General features: G+C 54.1%; 2 protein-coding genes across 2 annotated transcripts in view; both read left to right on the forward strand.

The window, feature by feature from the left end:
- The first annotated feature begins 2,148 nt into the window (after window positions 1–2,148).
- Window positions 2,149–12,863, forward strand: CLN6 (ceroid-lipofuscinosis, neuronal 6, late infantile, variant). Its single transcript, XM_004687509.2, has 7 exons — window positions 2,149–2,585; window positions 3,920–4,034; window positions 7,577–7,675; window positions 8,587–8,775; window positions 9,106–9,161; window positions 10,516–10,638; window positions 11,482–12,863. Exons 1-7 carry the CDS (start codon window positions 2,149–2,151, stop codon window positions 11,750–11,752), a joined length of 1,290 nt encoding a protein of 429 aa, XP_004687566.1. The 3' UTR covers window positions 11,753–12,863.
- Window positions 12,864–15,414: 2,551 nt separating this feature from the next.
- The window catches only part of CALML4 (calmodulin-like 4), a 9,934-nt gene continuing 5,552 nt past the window's right edge, over window positions 15,415–19,796 (forward strand). The window contains 3 exon segments of the mRNA XM_012728577.1: window positions 15,415–15,742; window positions 15,745–15,857; window positions 15,953–15,983. Coding sequence (XP_012584031.1) covers window positions 15,724–15,742; window positions 15,745–15,857; window positions 15,953–15,983 — 163 coding nt within the window. The 5' untranslated portion in view covers window positions 15,415–15,723.

The raw sequence follows: 19,796 nt of genomic DNA on the forward strand, positions 1-19,796 counted from the left end.
TTCGTAATCTTAGGGAATATGCATGCACCATTCTTCTTGGTAAACCCTAGACAGGATCTCTTAATTCCCTTTTTATTTTTTTTAAGATTTATTTTATTTATTTATGCATACAAGAACTGGGGAGCAGGCCAGAGGTGTGAGGGTGAGAGGATTCACTATGGGCAAAGTGAGGAGCAGAACAGGCAGATCTACTGAAGGGAGCAGGAAAGGTCTGCTGCACCGTGTGGGGGTCAGCTCCCTGGCCAGGGATCGAACTCATGCCGCAGTGGCAGGCAATAGCTTGATAGGGCTGAGACTTAAGCCCTGTGCCACCAGGGAGGCCCCTTGATTCCCTTTTAAAAGGAGACTATTGATCCCCTACCCTAACCATTAACCTTTCTCCCAGCTCCCATTGAGTATAGTTTTACTCTCATATTGTCAATTTACCTGCTGTTTTTTTTTAACCATCATTGTCTTTCCTGCTTTGTCTGTGAGTTGATTATAAAATTTAATTATATTAGTTTATTTTTACATATTTTTGTGATTTTTCCATCTCAGTTGCAATCCCCTTGGGGTTCCCATCACCAGGTCACCCATGTGCCATCACCATAGTCTGGTGCATTTCCCTCACCCCATTCCCTCAGTGTTTTTCTGGTCTCTGTTCTTACCTCCACTTTGGCTGCTGATGAGTGATGTCTCTACTGACTCCTTCTGCTCCCTGCTAGCCAGGGTGCTCCATGGGGATGCAGGAGGGGCTGACTCTTCCAGGGTGCCTGCCCCCCTCTGTGGGACCTTTAGGCATGGTTGTCTCTGGTGAAGAGATGAAACAGAGGACTACTGTTCCCCACTCCACCCCCACAAAATGTCTCTGGTATATAGCTGTTGATCATGATAATAAATTTTAAAAGTCAGTATAGAGTGTTTATATTAACTAAAACATGTAAGTTTATTCATAGCCAAGTAATATTTAATTTACTTTTACTGCTTTCATTTTTCCTAGAGACTCTAATTGCCTTTCTTTTTTCCCCACTTTTATTTGCCTTCATTTCCTCATTTTGTGTTAAAACTTTCCAACAGATTGGGTGTTTTGCCATTCTCTCTATAAAGCCAAAGCCAGCCTCTCCATAGTCCCTATTCATGGGTCTTTGCTTGCTTCTACCCTGGCTGAGATTCTTTCCTTTCAGAGGCTGTTGAGTGATTTACATATTTCAACTAGATGGTCTGTACTTCCCAACAGTCTTAGTGTCTGTTTCCCCTTTGGGGGGTTGTAAAGCTGAGGAGAGTAAAGGCCTGCTTCCGGTTACCTGCTACTGTGCTATTGTTCCTGAGAGTAGCCTCTGGGAAGATTGGATCTTACGGCAGGTGTAGGCTAGGGGTTCAGTGTGTGCAATCTGTGGATTTAGGAACTTGGAACCGGCTTGAGGTTGCTCCTCCAGGTCTGGGGCCGGTGGAGTTGCTGCCTCCACCCTCCTTGATCTGCCGCCTCCGGTCAGAGTTTCAACAGAGGGAACCAGATGCTTAGCAGTCTTGTTTTCCAAGATTGTCCTGGACCTGCCCTGCTAACTGGACTAACGACAAGACCCCCATTGCCTGAGCTGCTTCCTAAGGTGGGGAGGAAATTGTTACTGAGCTCCCAGTATCTGGTAGGCACCCACTGCACCCAGAGACCCACACCTAAGTTTCCCTCAGGCTTTCAAGTTGCCTTTATTCCTGTACCAAACACCCTACTCTGCCTGATTCAGAGCTTTTCAGAACAAAGCACTAAGGGCTCTTATCATCCTCCATCCAACTTTGTCAGGCCTGCGGTTCATCTCCTGCTTTTTGAGGCCTTGCTGTGGTAGTCAAGGGTCAGGGTGACCTCTGTGACAGTTGCTCCTCTCAGACCCTTGAGCTGTCCTCACACTTTCTGAGTGCCCGCCCAGTCTGAAGCCCCAGCCAGCCTTAGCTATTGTTCTCCACCAGAGAGCCAGGCCTGTCTGCTCTTGCAGTGTATTTCTACTTCCATGTCTGGGCCTTTGATCCTGCTCTTAGGCTGCAGGAGGCTTCCTTCCTTCCTTAAGGCTTTGCATACTGCTCCGGGGCACTGCTCCCTTTCTAACCTGGCTTGGCATGCCATCTCACTTATCATACTCTGAATCAGAAAAGTAAGCTATCAAGAGCAGAGGAATCATGCAGACCCAGATTTGGATTCTGCACAGTTCAGGACTCCTGAGCTGCGCATTGCAGAAAGCCAGTGTGAACGGCAACACCCTGAGGGAACAGGAATGTAGGGATCCTGGCCAAACCACTAGCCTCAGGGCAACCTGGAGCTGGGAATGTGGATACTCTCTGGGCTTTTCCTCCCTGATCCTGGCTCATCGCTGCTTCCTGCTCACCTGGCTGTCCCTTGCAGGCTGCAACTTTAACCATAGACAGCACTGGGCTTGCGTCCTTAGCACCCCAGAACCAGAAAGGAGGGCACTCTTTTCCATCAACTCTATTCCCACTGGGCTGGCCTGGGTTAACAGCCCTCCCGGAGGTCAAGGAAACATCCTCTCTTACCAGGAAAGGCTGGAAGTGGTAAAGAAGCTAACAAGGAATAGTCACTACAGCTCCTTACTAGGTAGGTAACCTTGGCTAAGCATTTAGCTTCTGTAAGCCTCAGTATCCTGGTTTGTCAAATAGGTGGCTAACAGCCCCTGCCTCTGGGGATTGCTGTGAGGATTAAATGAGGTGATAGGGTAGCTCTTAGGGCCCTCAGTAGAGGAGACAGAGCACCGACGAAAGGTCTCCACTCACCCTGTTTACCTGTCACCAGAGGACGATGAGATCCCCGAAGAACTTGTGTGTAACTCTGCCAAAACTCTGGGTTACTCCACCAGCGCAGCCCGGAGCATTCTGACCAGTGGCTGAAGAGTGGCCTTGACAGGAAAGCCTTCTGGGTGCCTCAAAACTTTCTGGTTGCCCCCTGAAAGAATGAGTGAGTAGTAACTGAGATTGGTTATACCTGAGTATAAGCCAGGTACTGAGCTGAGAACTCTGGAGAACTCAGTTCTGTGTGACACAGTTCCTGCTCTTGAGACAAACGGGAGGATAAAACTCTCACTGTGTCATCTCAGAACCAGTGGGCCACTTGCCACTGGAGGTGGGCAGGAGGTGGCAGGAACACTGAAGAGAGATCTGGACTCTGATGGGATTTCGGTGAGTTGAGAGAAACTTAACAGTCACTCCTCTTCCTGACTGTCTAGATAAGGGAGCTAAATCCAGCCTCGTCAGTCACATCATGGCCAGGACGGGAGTTAGGCATCCCAGCTGTGGGTCCCGTCGGTCCCAATCTAGTCTGTTAGGCACTGATTGTCCAGCTCAGGTCACATGTCCATCCCATGGGCCAGTCCGTGTGGACACCCGGATGGTCTAGCACCTAGTCAAGAGCTCTACCCCTAATCATTTAGGTTCAAATATTTAGCTAGGTGGGTTTGGGCTTCCATTTGTTTCACTTGTAATATGGGGATAAATGCCACCTCAAAGAGTTTCTGTGAGGGCTAAAAGTGAAATGAGAGAACACCCGTCAACAGTGCCAATAGTGCTGGCATAATGAGTTAGCTAACATCCTCCATCATCATCTTTCATAATTTTCAGTCACACTTGCACCCTTTGCCTCCTTTTATTTCCCCATCATTACTGGTAAGAAGGCCTGACAGCTATTGTGGCTGTCTGGCAGTTTCTCTGCTGAACCACAGAGAAGCAGAAGTCCACTCCAGAACGTCTCCCCCTTGGCTGCAGGGCCAGACCCCAGCGTTCCCTGCACATCATTTTCCTAGAACTTAGTCGTGTGTGTTTTCTCCTACCTCCCCACTCTCCTCCCCCCCCCGCCCCCCCGCCAGGCCTCTCTCTGGCTCACCTCAGCTTCCCATGGTGGGAGGGGAGAAGACCTCAGCCCTCTCTTGTGGTTCCTTCCCAGGCACAGCTCTGTCAAGACCGATAATGCTGCAGGCACAGCTCCCTTCCACCTGGACCTCTGGTTCTACTTCACCCTGCAGAACTGGATCCTGGACTTTGGCCGCCCCATTGCCATGGTGAGTGTGAAGCTATGGGCAGAGCCCAGCCAGTACTCACAGGTCTTACTGGGACTTAGTTAGGTGAGTGACCTTATACACCTCAATTCCCCTAAATTGCAAGGGTAGACCTGGGTGCTCTCACATACTTGGGCTTTATGACGGTGGCCAGTGAGGCAGCGGCCAGCAAGTAGGAGGTCTGTGTTGTCCTTGTGCCCCAACTCTTGCAGGGAACTAGTGGCCTCAGTAAACACTGTCCCCATATCCTGCATCCAGGTTTAACTACACCAGACAGAGCGGTGTGGAAAAGGAAGCAGCTCATCCCTGCTGCCTTCCCAACAACCTTGGGTGGTATCATTTTCCTGAAGGTGAGGATTATAGGCTGATTTTACACATTACATATGACTCTGAAGCTCTGGTGAAGCCATCTCTTTCCTTTCAAGCCCACTTCATACATCAGTGTCCACAAGTGGCCTCTGCTGAGGAGATTAAAATGGAAGAGCCCCAAAGCCCCTCGCCCAGGATAGACAGACAGGTAGGCTGCTAGATCAACACATAGATGGATACACACATATATCGTCGGTTGCTACGTTGAGGTAATTAATTCTGGAAGGGCACTAAAGCCCTTTACTTACAACAAATAGACACATAGGCCACAGCATGTGAAGAAAACAGAGTGAGGAACCCCCAAATACTAGGTTTTCATTTATATGTGGCAAAAATAAGACTATCCAATGCTGAAACTCACACCTTGTACAAACTAATGATAATACAGATTAGCAAAGCTCTTTAGAAAAGCAGTTTGTAAGTGCTAACTAAAATTTTAGTTCCTAAAAGAGTCCCTAACATGATAACAACAAAGTAAAAATAGCTATTTAATATACATTGCGCACTTAGTCTGTTGTAAGCACTTTATGTGTTTAAACTTACTTGATTCTCATATCAACACTATTATTAGTCTCAGGTTTATAGATGAGAAGATAGAAGATTAGGATAGAAGGAGGTGAGTGACTGGCCCAGAGTCAGCTAACTAGCAAGTAGGGCGCAGCCACTGAGCCCAGGCCCCCTCACCCAGAGCCTACCCTGCTCTGTCATCCACACAACCAGGTCCGCAGTATCTTTCTCCTGACCCAGTAAGATCCCTTCCACAGATCTGCCCTCAAGATGTCATCAGTAGGGAGCCAACAGTTTCTTTACCCAAAGATGGTCCTGGCAATGTTGCTTACAGAAGCCTAAGTGTGGGGTCAGCGCCCAGAAGCAAGGCCTGGATAAGTCCACTTTGCTACCTCCAGTCCTCTAGAGAGGGTGTTCCCCATTCGCATAAAGGGATTTATGGAAATTATAGAGCAGCCAGAGCAGTTAAGGAGAAAACAGAGCTGAAGCAGCAGGCACACTCTCTGACCACACGTCAGGAACAGTCTTCATGATCTTGGGGGCATGGGCTTGAGGGGAGTGAGGAAAAGCTGTCCTGGCGATGGGGTCAGTGAGACGTTGGGACAAGTGCCAGTATTTGCAGCCTTTCTGTGGAGGTCACATGGGAAGGGGAGACTGAGCCAGGAGTCAGGGTGCAGGCTTAGCATTGGGGGTGACCTAGACTACATGTCTGGGCTTCACTTCTCTGACTAAAATATCTGGTTGGATGAACTATGCTGAGCCCCTTTGCAGCATAAAAAGTCCATATATTGGGGCCTACAGGAGCTGCTTTTAGGGTGCTCAAGGAGGGGATGAGTGTAGGAACAGGCTGTCTTCATGAGGACTCGGCCTCAGCTATCCAGCAGGGGCCTCTTGTTGGACCGATTACTTCCCCTATCCTGCCCAGAGTTGCTACCACTGTAACCCTAACCTGAACTCTGAGGAGCCTGGCCAATAGGCCTGATAGTCCCAAGCTAGTAGTGATGAAAAAATAAAAACTTTCCCAAGCTATAGAAGTACTATGTCATAGGTGTAACAAGTCAGTTCACACCAGTATGTATGGATTAGACTCCCTTTTCTATCCCATCTCTGCAGTTTGGGGCACATCCTTCTACCCCTTTCTTGTTCATACAAGCAAAAATGCTTAATACTCTCTTTTTCTCTCCCTTTCTCCCTCCCTTCACATTTTTTTTGTTTTAGCCAAAATGAGACTTCATCCTTATTTATACCTTATTCTCTTTTTTCTAAAGATTGATTTATTTATGCATACAAGAACTGGGGTACAGGCCACAGGTGTGGGGAGTGAGAGGATCCACCAGAGACAGAGTGGGGAGCAGAACAAGCAGACTGATGGAGTACACCACTGAGCTGAGCAGCGGAGGGACAGGAGAGGTCCATGTGGGTCAGCTCCCTGACGGATAGAACTTGTGCTCCAGTGACTGTGGATTGCTTCCTAGGCTGCACTTTAACCCCTGTGCCACCAGGGAGGGCCCTATACCTTGTTCTACAACTTTCCTATTTCTACTCTGTCGTGGTTATTTTTCCATGTCAGTACATATGGGTGTCATTTCTATTAAATGACTACTTAACTTTCTATAATATAGGTGTACTATGATGTACTCTCCTAGTCATCTTTGGTTGAAGAGTTAGCCTTATTGCCGGCATTTGGCTATCACAGAGTATTTCAGCCATCACACGTATCTTGCTATAGATGAAGATACAGAGATACATATATATATTGAGGAAGAATGAGAGTGAGAGAAAGAGAGACTGAGGTTCCTGTATTCTGGAATTATTTCTTCAGGTTAGTTTTATTTAACATGGCATTTCTGGTAAAAGAGGTACATTCAAATTCTGATTGAAATTTTGGGTCATTGCATTTGTCCCTAATCAACAGATAATTGGAAGCACAACTTGGAGAGGTTGGAAAATGTTTTGGCCTCAAATAGAACTTTTCACACACTGATCCCGGAAAGGCCAGGATGCACGGGGTAGACCAGTAGTGTGTCCCAGATAGACCGCGTGCCCCTGGCCTTCCTTCTCTCCAGGGAAGGTCAGGAAGTCAGGCCTGGCTCTACTTTGCAGAAGTTCTGATGTTCGACACTTTTTCCTGGACATATAGTGTGGCCTGACTTGGCAGTGACCCATGGGTGCAGTGAATACAGCATCTTTCAGCCCCTGTGCTGTGGCCCTGAGATCTTGTTACCAACATAGGACCTGGAGTACCAGGTGCCTAAGGAGATGCCCGGGGCTACAGCTCCTTTGTTACCTATTGAGAAACCGAGTGCCATAATGGAGAAGGATTTGCTCCGGGGCCCCTGGAAAGTGGGTGTTAGGACTGAGTTCTAGAGGAGCCTCCCACTCTCAGGCTGGCATCCAGGACATCTACTTAGTACCGCCAGGGTGAGGGGCACAGGAGGAGGTCCTGGGCTTGCATCCACTCTGTGCCCAGGGACTCATCTATTTACTTTCTTGGGGCTAAGTTTCCCCTGTCTAAACATCTTCCCAGGACTCCTGAGCAGATCCCAGCAGAACCTGGGAAGAATCAGTATGTGTGAAATGTGAAAGAGGTGGAAGGCTGACTCCCCAAGGCCTCGGGGTGGTCTGATCCTCGTGCTGGGCTAACCCCCATTCCTCTCTTTGCCCCTCAGCTGGTGTTCCCTCTTGAATGGTTTCCACTCAACAAGCCCAGCGTGGGAGACTACTTCCACATGGCCTACAATGTCATCACACCCTTTCTTCTGCTCAAGGTACAGTCACAGACTCCCTGCCCTTCTTTTTCACCTTGTCCCTTCCTCCACACTGCAGGGAGGGTGGGGAAGAAGGCTGTGACAAAGGGATATATCAAGGACCCACGGGGCAGGGCCGCTCTGGTGATAGGACTGGGGAGGGTCTCCCCAAGGAGGGGCATTAGACTGGGGCTGCCGCCCCGCATGCCAGGGGTGAAGTGGGAAAAGTGTTTTGGCAAAAGGACCTGAAGACAAGGCCATTTTGGGGAAGCCATAATACATTTGGGGAGGCCGAGACAGAAGGAGTGGTTGGTTGGACTGCACCATGAGAGGCGAGTGACCACTTGGAAGACAGGTGGGGGCCAGGTAGCCACCCCAGAGGGTGAACTCTATCCTCTGGCTTGGAGACTCCTCCCTGACTTTGGGATGTCAAAACATGGGAACCCAGAGCTTTGTACTTGGCCAAATAAAAGGCTTTAAGAACAACAACGTGTCTTCTACCACCACCATGATTTTGTTTTCATTCCCAACAATTACTTTGTGGCATGGACCAGTCACTCAGAAATCACAGGTCCCCTTCAGCAGTAGCCCAGCCACCCAAGGGCACAACTGGGGGTGGCGGGGGACCCTAGGCGGTGGTGGGGGAAAGCCCGGATGCCCACATTGAAGGCCTGGCTGTCACTTCCAGCATGTGGCTTGTGTGTGACCTTGGCCGAGGAGCTGGCTCCTTAGTCTCCTCACTGGGGAAGGGAGTGCTGTTTCCCCCAGTCCCTGCTGGGTTCACAGCGATCATGTGAGACGCGGGAGGTCTGGCCAACTCACTAAAGGGACCCACCAGTTTCTGAGTGACCCTCCAAGCCATTGTGAGGGCCGGACACAGGGTCTCGTGGTGGACGGTGGAAGTCACACCGCCGGACTCCCTTTCATCCCAGCTCATCGAGCGGTCCCCCCGCACCCTGCCACGCTCCATGATCTACGTCAGCATCATCACCTTCATCATGGGTGCCAGTATCCACCTGGTGGGCGACTCCGTGAACCACCGCCTGCTCTTCAGTGGCTACCAGCACCACTTGTCCGTCCGCGAGAACCCCATCATCAAGAATCTCAAGCCTGAGACCTTGGTGAGACTGCCTCCCCCCACTGCCCTGTGGACACAGTATGTCCTGGGGGCCAACACGATTGTCCCCCCCTCAGTGCGCCTGACCTAAAGATGCTAAAGGCATCTGCTAGGCCAGGGTGACCCACCCAGGACGCCCATGCTCACCAGAAAGGGTCCTGCCTGGGCCCCTCAGGAAGAGGCCCAGACCCGGGGGGAGGGGAGGGTCGGAATGAGTCAGGCAGTCAAAGGTAGGCCTGGGTGTGGGGGAACATGGCGAGGGGGTTGCTTGGTAGCCCAGCACCTCCCTGGAACATGTCCTTTTCTAACCCTGCTGTGTCTCTGCCAACCTTAGATCGACTCCTTTGAGCTGCTCTACTACTACGACGAGTACCTGGGCCACTCCATGTGGTGAGCGATGGGGCCCATCTGGAGGGACCAACAGCCAGTGTGACCCCTGGGGCCCTGGCCCCCAGCCAAGGCTGTCTCCAAGCATCTGGAATGCCTCTTTTCTGGAGGAGGGAGCTAGGCCTCTGGGAGGCCCTGACCACCAGGCCCTGCCCCTCCTCTCAGCCTGCAGTGCCTGAAGTGGCCACCAGAGGGCATGAGTGGCACGGTGGCTGCCCTGGTAGCTGGAGGTGGCCGGTGGAGGGTGCGCATGTCCAGGCTGATAAACAACCCTCCCTGCTCCTGGTTTCATGGGTTGGGGATCCAGAGTGGACCCCCATCCTGGCAGGCTGTGGTGTTGGGGATTGCAGGCAGGGAGGAAGCTGGAGCAGGTTGGATGGTGGGGGTAGTGCTCTTTGTGTTCCCTCCTCAGGAAGCCCTGCAGAGTGCTCCCACCCCTGTGCCGCCCGCCGCACACCGGGACACTTCACCAGTGTGGGCTCAGTCACATGAGACCCAGGGCTCAAGACGAGCAGTCACCCGTTCCAACCCCTACTCACACAGTGGTGCGAGGACAGAGTGGCAGACCCCGCTCCCACAAGTGGGGTCCATGGGAGGCAGGAGCAGGGACCCCAAGAGGGAGAGGCATATGGCAGGCAGCTGGCAGGTGTCAGGGGAGCCCCGGACTGGGGGTGCCCTCCTGAGGTGCACTCACTCGAGTCACACCTGCCCGACGCTTTGGTTTCTAAGGACTGTTCGGGGGCATTTTGGGTAGTTGACCCTCCTGACTCGGGGGGATCAGGGTCCCCAGACCATCCTCCTGGCCTCTCCCAGAAGCCCCTCCCATGAACGGTGGAGGAGGAAAGAGGACATGAAATACAGGCCAGGAGTGGGAGGGTATGGCTGGGGTGTGACTGGGAGTGGAGGAGGGTGGGGAGGAGCAACGTGGTACAGGAGAGAAGCGTGCGAGAGCCAGCAGGTGCGAGGGAGAAGCCGTGTGTGTGTGCAGTGGAGAGAGGGCGGTATTGGGGCGAGGCGTGTGTGAGGGGTGAGGGGCTCTAAGAGCTCCTGGAGGGCCTGGTAGCTGCTGTTCCCTCTTCTCCCTGGTCCGCAGGCCTCGGGGTCCTCAGCCCCTGGGCTCAGGGTGGCTAGGGCGTCACGGAGGCCGCCCTCGCCAGCCTCTGGGTCTGCACGTGCCAGGCTGCAGTACCATCTTCCTGCTTCCTGTCCCACAGCGGCCCCTTACACAGGAAGGCCTGGGCAGGGCCGAGTCTCCTCCCCGAGAGCGGGCGTTTTGTATGTCACGGGGTGGCACCGTGTGGGGAGAGGGCCTGGGCAGAGGCGGGCGGGCCCCTGAGGCACGGCCTCCCTGTTGCAGGTACATCCCCTTCTTCCTCATCCTCTTCATGTACTTCAGCGGCTGTTTCACTGCCACCAGAGGTGAGAGCGCAATGCCAGGGGCGGCCCTGCTCCTGGTGGCGCCCAGTGGCCTATACTACTGGTAAGTAGACAGCAGCATGAGGGCGGTGGCACCATGAGCCAGGCAGCAGGAATGTCTCCTGACCTCGGACCTGCCAGGTGGCTCCGGCTGAGCTTCTCCCTCTTGGGACCCTGCTTCCTTCCACTAGTGGGGGCTGGGGCAGTGCTGTGGGTGCCCTCGCTATTCCAGGAAGACACCCCTTCTCCTAGGACCCCTGGGGCGACAGAATCCACTCCCGAACCACACCCTTTAGAGCCCTGTGGGCCTCAGTCTTCTCTTGATGCCGAGGGATGTTGAAGACCTTGTTGGTGACAAGGACCGATAAAGGGGGACTTGCCCTAGCTCACTCTTCCCATTGCAGAGGACCAAACACTTCAACTCTTCTGTCCCTGGCCACAGACACAGGCCCCTCCCAGCAACTGTGAGCAGAGACACCCAATCCATATTTTTTAATGTTGTTTAAACCAACATTAAAAAAAAAAAAGCATGCACTTGCAGAGACATTCTGGGCAAAACTGGACCATTTAGATGTGTGTGTGTGTGTGTGTGTGTGTGTGTGTGTGCCAGTAGTTCCTACACCCACAGTGTCGCTGTGGCTCGACCATCTAGTGTGGTTCTGTAGCCCGGGGGACTGGGGCCCTGGGGAAATGGACACAGCATGGAAAGGCCATGCTCGAGGCTAGTGTTCCCACCTTGGTGAAACCCCCCGAAGCACACCTGTCCCAGGCTGCTGTGGCCCCTAGAGCGGCAAGTTCCCAGCCCTCTCCCTCAGCACTGCTGTCTGCCAGGGAGGGGGGTCCCTATGGGGTAGAGCATGGGGTGCAAGCAGGATCGCCCCCTCACCTCACCTGCCGGCCCCTCCAGGTACCTGGTCACCGAGGGCCAGATCTTCATCCTCTTCACCTTCACCTTCTTCGCCATGCTGGCCCTCGTCCTGCACCAGAAGCACAAGCGCCTCTTCCTGGACAGCAACGGCCTCTTCCTCTTCTACTCCTTTGGGCTCGCCCTCCTGCTTGTGGCGCTCTGGGTGGCCTGGCTGTGGAATGACCCTGTCCTCAGGAAGAAGTACCCAGGCGTCATCTACGTCCCCGAGCCCTGGGCCTTCTACACCCTCCATGTCAGCAGCGGACACTGAGTCCCTGGCGCCCACCACTGGTGTCCCGCCGGGCAGGGGATAGGCCGCGGAGGGCGTGTGCACATGGACTGTGCGTGTGTGCCCACGGCCACATGTGCCAGCCCGTGTCTAACTGAAGACATGGAATGGGTTACGTGTGCACACGGACGGTATCATTATAAGGCTCCATTGTCCGGTCAAGTTTCTTGTTCAGATCTCAGTTCAGGTCTTCTCGGGCGGGGCTAGTGTTAGGCAGCGTCTCTAGGCCGAGATCTGGGCCCTGCCTTCCTGTGCCCTGACTGGAACCAGGTCCCCCTCGCTGTCTCTGCTCAGGGCTGCTCTTGGCTTCTGGTGGCCGAGCGGAGGAGGCTTGGGCCGAAGCGAGGATGGGACTTGGTATTTGCCTTCCCACACACCTGTTACAGGCCTACAGTGACCTTGCCAGCTAGAGTGCACAAGTAACTCGAGGTTCTGAGTATTACTGAGCAGAACGTGTCCCCTTTGGGGCCTCCTCTGTATTCACTGGGCCAGTGGCCTCAAAATGGGTGAGTGGGCTGGTTGCAGATCCTCTTGGGCAGCCCTGGAATGGACAGAAAGTTCTATCTGCCTTGGATGGAGAATGCACACCTCAGGCCCTACGGGGTGTTGAGCCTCCCTGACATGGGAGCCCGAGGCAGCCCACTCCCGTAACCACCAGTCTGATCTGGGAATCTGGCCACGCCAGCCCTCAGCCTTCTCCCCACTGCCCCTGTGGGAGAGTTGGGGCACCCCCTTCTTGCCAGCCTAACTGAGCTTCTGTGGAAAATTAAACTCTTAAACACTCATTCTATTTTCTGAGCCCCAGAAAGGGGGGGGGGGCCTTCTTAACAGAGCACTCCTACTCTTCCCAGGCATTGGGTACAGGTCCTCTCATGCAGCGGCAGCCCCCAGCTTAATTTTCCAGCTGATTCCAACCCACAGGAGCATGCGGGACCCTCGGACCTGCCCTGCCTCCTTTCCTATGTTCTCAGGGAGCCCCAACCCTCAGATCCTCCTTTCATGTTGAGGTCCCTCTAGGTTCCCTTACAAGTCCCAGCCCCTGGTCTGCCCAGCAGCTTCAAGTGGTGAGAGATGGGAATAAATGTTGTACAGAGCCACATCTGGCCGGCGGCTGCTGCTTATTTTGGGTGTGCGCTGGGCAGGCAGGAGGGAGCTCTGTGGAACTAGGGAGAGAGCAGCTGTTCTCCCTGGGCAGGGGCCCTGGGCCAACCCAAAGGGCCCACTCGGCTCCTCTCTGGCCACGGTCAGGTGCTGCCACTGTCCACTAGCCCTCCATGCCACTCAGGATCCCAGGGTCCAGTGGAGGGCCAGAGGGCCTCTCCCCCTTCAGTCCAAGCTCTCTTCAGAGGACTGACTCTGGGAGCTGGTGAGGGGGTGGGGGGACAAGAGGAGCCCGAACCCAGTATCTCCACACTTGCCTCTCAGGGTTGTCACTTCGAGTGTCCCAGCTTTATTGCCAGCTCCTTCTGGAGGCTGGAGCAGAGAGGGTGCCCTTTGGGGGTATGGGGATGCTGGTTCGTGGGAGGTTGGCACTCAGCACCGGGCACGTCACTTGACTCCAAGGCCGCAACCTGACCGTGCGGGCACCGGAGACGTCCTGGGGCTGCTGGCTTCAAACAGCCAGAGGCGGGGCCGCCGCCTGCCCTCACCTGCCTGGCGGCTCATTTGGTTCCTCCAAACCCTGTCCCAGGCCCATGCCACAGACGCACCTAACAGACCTCCGGAGGCAGGGTCAGCCTGCCAGTGTGGGGCCTGAAGCTTAGACAGGGAGTCCTTGGGAAGAAACTTCCACGTAGTTAGTTGGTATCAGCACTTGCCAAGAAAGCACTTCTTTGGGGTAAGGAAAGCGAAGGCATGAGCGTAAATCTGGAAGGTGGGAACACTAATCAGCAAATTGTGCCTCCTGGAAGGCGTGTGCCTCCTGACTCAGCTCTCACGGGCAGTTTCCTGGAAACTTCCCTAGAAATACCTGATGGCAACCCAGTTTCACTGCAGCTGGAAAATAGCCAGTGGCCCAGAAAACACACATCCTGCCCCTTTCTCTCTCATGGTGGGCCCTCTGGGTTAGCAAAATCTCAGCCCCTCGAGGGACATAGGGGCCGTTTCTGTGCCCATGTTGGGTTGAGTTGTGGCAACCCAGCTGAGTGAGGAGTACGAGGTGGAGTTCTGTGGAAAGAGCCCATTCAGGCCCTCCCTGGTGACACATCTGGTTAGGACACAGCACTGCCAGCTGGCCATAACCACTTCAGTGCGCGTTTAATCCCTGCCCCCGAGGTGACCCACATGGCGTGGCTGACCTCTCCTGTCTCGCTTGCTGCTCCCCTCAGCAGTGCACTTTATAGATCTGCCTGTTCTGCTCCCCACTCTGTCTCTGTTGAAGCCTCTCACCGCCCCTGAGCCTCTGGCCTGTACCCCAGTTCTGTATGCATACATAAATACATCTTTAAAAAAGAAAGAAAGAGCCCATTCAAGTGGGCACCACCCCACACAAGGCCTTTAAGCCGATACCTTGCACCACCTAATGTAAGAGTTGGGCCCACCTAGTGGTGGGTGTATGGGTTGGGGTGGCCTTAGAGGCACTGAGCGCCACCCAGATGCCTAGCACACAATGGCCTAAATGCAAGGATATGCTTTGTTTTCCCCAAGACAAAGCTTTGCCTGCCCCCAAACACAGGGCGACCTGGACCAAGACCTTGTCCTGACCCACCAGGCCTTCCTCTAAGCTCGACTCTGTGCCCTGCCCTTCCAAGCCCTACCCCTTCCCTCCTCTCCTCTCCACTCCTCTTCTCCTGCCTCCCACACCTGGCCACCTTTCCCTCTGCCTCAGCAGGAGGGCTCGCAGCCCTCTAGCTGAAACTGGTTTTAGAAACAGGTGTGGAGACATGTTTTGGGGGATGCCTTTCCCCAAGAAAAGGAGGGAGTGGGGGAGAGTGGAGAAAAAGCAGACCCCGCCAATCTTTACGCCCCACACAAGCGGCCCCTCTTCCTCTGGGCACACACAGCCCCTCCCTGACCCTCCTTGTCCGGGCTGGGAGCCCTCGCGTGGGCACAACCTGCGGCCTTGTGTGCCGCCCTGACAGTGGAACCCCACCACGGGGCAGCCAGCAGCTCCAGGCAAGAAGGGTGAGAACCAGCTGTGCCCAGTGCAGCGGCCCCAGGGAAGCACCCCACCTGCCCTCACTTCTGGAGGGTGCGCAGCACAAAACCCTGAGAAACAGGCAGTGCCAGCTTCTGCCAGAAGGGACGCACTGCTGGTGAGGGGAAGGGAAGGAAGAAGAGGAGGAGGCCGGGCTGGGAAGGCTGCCCTCTAAGCCCTTCCTCCGAGCCTCCTGGGCAGTCTATGCTGTGGGGCTAGGGCTCACCTCCCACAGCTCCCTCCCTACTCGTTGGATACTCTCAACAGCCCTAAGATGCAGCCTGGAGAGGAAACTGAGGCTCAGAGCAGCAAATGACACGCCAAGCTCACTCAGCACATGGGCAGAGGACCAGGGTTGGATGCAGCCGCCTGAGAGCCCCAAGCCTCTGTGTCCCGTCTGGGGAGTCCCAAGGCTTTGGAGGCAGAGGTAGCTCCGACCGCCCGGACATCTGGCAGCTTTCATTGTCGCTGCAGGATGGCAGTGATGAGCTGTAAATAAGACAAGCTGCAAAGTGCCCAGTGACTAGTAGGAACTCGTCAGCCCCCAGCCTGGTCCTGGGGGGAGAGAGAAGGCCCCCCGAGGCAGGCCCAAGCAGGACCCAGGACTCCACCCTGTGTGTGTTTCACTGACCTTTTCTCAGTGTCCAGAGAGGGCTCCCAGGAACGAACAAGGGTGTTTGTCCATTTGCTACAGAGCACCAACTTCCCACACAGGAGCTCCTTCTGCAGCCTCTTCTCCTCAAACCTTCAGCCGGCCGGGGGCATCAGCTGAGCAAGGGAAGCTGGAATCTGACCCCTGGCATCAGGCCCGGTCTCCATGGCAGCGGAGGATTTATTACTAGGCCTCCACCCAGCTTGGCGGACTTTCGACTTGAAGCTGAGAGGAAGGGGAACTGAAAAGTCGCTTCTGGGAGCTGGAACGCCCGGGTGGCAGCCAGAGGCCCCGTGATGGTAAGTGGGGGTCTGCGTCACCTAGCCAGGCTGGCCCGGGCTGGGAGGGATGCTTTCACGAGTCCTCCCTGACGGTTTTCCTCTCTCTGCTGCAGGCCAAGTTTCTTTCCCAGGACCAAATTAATGGTAGGTTGGGTTTGCTCTTTAATTAGCAACTCACAGCAAAATATGGGTCTCATTAAGCAATTTGCTCTGCTTGTTCTTGTGCGTGGGAAGGAAAGCCACTGTGGGAGCACGGGGGCCGGGAGCCCACCCACAGGCTAGGACAGGCTGTGCCTAGGGAGGCCCCAACCTAGGGAGGTGAGGGTTGGGGGTGATACTCAGAGGTAGCAATGTCAGAGGTGTTCGGTGTGTCAGTGTGATTTACGAGTGCAGGTGATAGGAGACAGAGCTCCCTAAGTCTTTCTCCAGGACCAGAAAGTGGGATTTTGCTGGGGGAGGGAGGAAGGGAGAGGAAGGTTGTGGGGGACAGGTAAAGGGCTAAGTTGGAGGAGGAGAGAAACACCTTTAACTAGCTTTGGCTGAGGTCCTCACAAGAGGCAGGCTTTCCAATTGGCAGAGATAAAGAGCCCGCCAGGCAGTGTACTTCTACTGTCTGGGCTTCAGTCTCCCTGTCTGTCAGTGGGAGGTCAACATCTGTGGTCTCTGAGGCCCTGTGCCCTGCAGCAAGCCTAGTTTTGATGTTGTGGGCGCTGGAGGGCTTGCCCATCTCCCCACCCCAAGTAGGCTTCAGTTCTGCACAGCACACAGAGAGCTGTTTCCACAAGGCCAAGTGTACAGTTACACTGAGCTAGGGGCCCAGGAGGGCCCATGCAAGCTAACACAGGTCCTGGAGGTAGGTTAGGGTTGCCTGGGCAGAGATTCCCGAGACCTTGATTCCTGGAGAATTCTTGATCGAGAAGGACAGGCTTGTGGGTGTGTTCCAGGTTCCAGAGGCCACTTCCACATAGACCCTGGATTGCCTTACCCTAGCAGGAGGGTCAGACTAGGCCCCCGGGAGGGCCTCTCCGTGCCCAGGTGTCAAGGCGAGACCGAGTGTGTCCTAGGGCCAGCAAGGACTGTCAGCCTGGTCCTCGTGCACAATACCTGGCTCTAAGGCTCACTTCCCTCCTTGTAGGGCCCCAAGAGGGAAGCAAAGAAGCTTCCCTTTGTATTTAGTGTCTGACGCAGCATTGGTTCTTTCTGAACCAATGAAAGACCAGACAGAGGTGGCCTGGGGGGTGGTCACAACAGGGTCTTGGAGGTAGGTAGCTGACCTGGGGTGCAATCACTGCTAAGCCTTATTTTTTCTTCTGTGAAGTGGGGATAATGATGTCAACTTCCCAGGCTGCTGTCAGTGAAGGCAGAGAGGATGTCTCCCCTTTTGCCATCTGAGAAATTTTGTGAGCTGGTTGTTAAAATCAGCCATCATTAAAACACAGAGGATCAAACAATGTTCCAGTTCAAAAGAGTTGTGTTCTGTGGCAGGCAGCTTCATTTGCCAAATTGTGGTTGAAACAAAACTCTAGGTTGACAAAGGCTAAGAGAACTCACAGAACTCATGATAATCAACTGGCTAGATGGGGATTTACTGAAGAATATTGCACATTTTTAAATTGTTAGTAAAATGTGTAACAAACTTATGTGCAAAGATCAGGAGAGCCTGCATGTGTCTCCAGCATACCACAAGTATTTTCCTAGGATCCAGAAGGTCCCTTTCCTGTCCTGAGGCCTTTGCATTTTCAAAAGGAAGAGCTTAAGGGGGTGTTTAATCCAATTCATTGAACCCAATTTAGTCTTTCATTCAACAAATATATGTGAGTCCTGGCTTTCTGGCTGCCTGGTTCTAGACATTAAAGATGCTGCAGTGAACACAGAATGCAAATCCCTGTGCTCAAAGCATACAGCTGAGGGGGAAGAGAGGCCAGGAAAGGAATAAACTGGATAGGAATGGATGCTGGGGGGCTGAACCAGGGAGGAAAATGAGGAGATGTGGAAGTGGGGGTGGGAGGATAGGAAAACAGCACTGTGGCCTTGTTCCAACTCCAGAACCCCAAAAGCAGAGCTTTAGAAAGTGCATTTGCCAAGGTAGAAGATGTCGCTCATATAGCAGTTTATTAGATCAGCCTCCATTTCCCCTGGTCCTGCTGAAGTCCTGGGCGATGGGCCCCTAATTACTGAGGCCTGCTCTGAGGGACAAGGCAATTTGCCCATTGCTGAGCAAGGCTGATTCCAGGCCCCAAGGGTGTCCTGGGGGGGGGTGCGGGGGGGGGGGGAACTGATGACATTCATAGGTAAGGCCTCAGGAGGGCAGCAAACCCAGACAGAGGATGAGGTGAGAATAGTCCTGAGAGGACCCCCACAAGCAGTGGTGCACGGGGTGGGGGTGGGGTGTGCCTGGCGTTAAGCCCTACACTGGGCTGGCCCCTCCCAGGCCCACCGGTGTGAGATGTAGGGTTGTTCCCGCTGGCACTGGCCTCTTGGAGGTAATCAGGCTGGGCAGGAACCAAAGGTCAAAAGCTATGCTCTGACCCTGCTGCCCTAGACCACTCTGTTCCCTGCTGCCTGGTCCTGTCTTTGGGCTGCCCCTCTGGAAGCTGAAGACTAGGCTCTGGAAAGTTCTGAAAGTGTCGGGGGAGGGAAGGGGCTTCCTTTTCAACCTCTTCACAAAGGCCATTAATTGTCTCTACCTTCACCCTGAAAGCCAGCTTTTTATTACCTGGCAGGAATGGAGCCTGCCCAGGGGGAGGCCTTAATTAGGGAGCACCAAAGGCCCCTGGGCCCAGGCTGAGGGGTGGGGAGACTGCCTCTGCTCTCCCCCCCCCACTCTGCTGTCCTCTAACCTACCGCCTGGGGTCAAGGGTCCAGGGGTGGAGCTGTGTTTCAGGAGCTGCCCGCAGCAATGCCCGCGGCCTCCAGGCCCATCTCTTCTGGAGCAAGGAAGGCAACACCTTGCGGCTGCTGCAGAATCACACAGGCCAGGGGTGAATGAAGTATCTGCCAGTGGGGGCTGTCGTCATTGCTACCATCATCAACTCAGGAGTGGCTGGCCCAGGCCTTCCAGGGAGCAGCCTGGTAGTGTGAGAAGCAGGAGAGTGGGGGCTGGAGGCCGGCAATGTGCCAGGCAGATTCCCCTGTGGGATTGCAGCGATGGCTCCAGGCACTGGACAAGAGTCACCTGGGAGCTGCTGACCATTTCTGAGGGCTACCCCACCCCAGTCCCTGACTCAGGTCCTGAAGGGGCCCAGAGATCTCCCCTAGTACTCACCCAGCCTCGCATGTTTCCTGGGCAGGGAGCCCCCGACAAAGGTGCAGGAGGCAGCTCCATGGGGCTGAGGCTGTACCCAGAGCAGCCTTTTCATCTCCACCAAGTACCAGGCAAGAAGGTGCTTGGGAGGGCAGAAGGCCACAGCTAGCCGTGCCCCTGAAGAACGGAATAGATTGAGAGTTCAGGCCAGGGCTGGAGCAGCTGACACAAAGGTGCCCACAGTTGTTACAATAACTGTCACCACATTTAAGGTGCCTGGTCTTCCCAGAGGGAGTTTCTGGTCTTTTCACTAGCCCAGTTCCCCAAATAAGTTGTCTTAGCAAAGGTCCCCTGGGAATATGGATGCCCTGCTGTGGCCTCCTTGTCTCACTGGGCAGGCCCTAGAGGATGAGGAAGCTTTCCCGTGACTTTAGTCAGCTGTGGAAGGGAGAGGGAAGGAAGTGGGGAGACCAGAGAAGGAAGGGAGGAAGAAGGAGCAGAAAGAGAGAGTGCAAAGAGTCAGGAGAGGGAGGGGGGTAGGGTTGTAGGAAAAAATACTGGGTACCAGTTAAACAGGAATTCCAAACATACCTTTTTTTAGTATAAGCGTATCCAGTGCAAAGTTTGGGACCTACTTATACTAAAATGTATTCATTTTTTATCTGAAATTCAGTTAAACTTGGTGGTGTGGCTTTTTTGTGTATCTGGCAACC

Source organism: Condylura cristata, unplaced genomic scaffold (genome assembly GCF_000260355.1).
Source record: "Condylura cristata isolate star-nosed mole 26May11 unplaced genomic scaffold, ConCri1.0 scaffold00023, whole genome shotgun sequence".
In the NCBI taxonomy this organism is placed as follows: domain Eukaryota; kingdom Metazoa; phylum Chordata; class Mammalia; order Eulipotyphla; family Talpidae; genus Condylura; species Condylura cristata.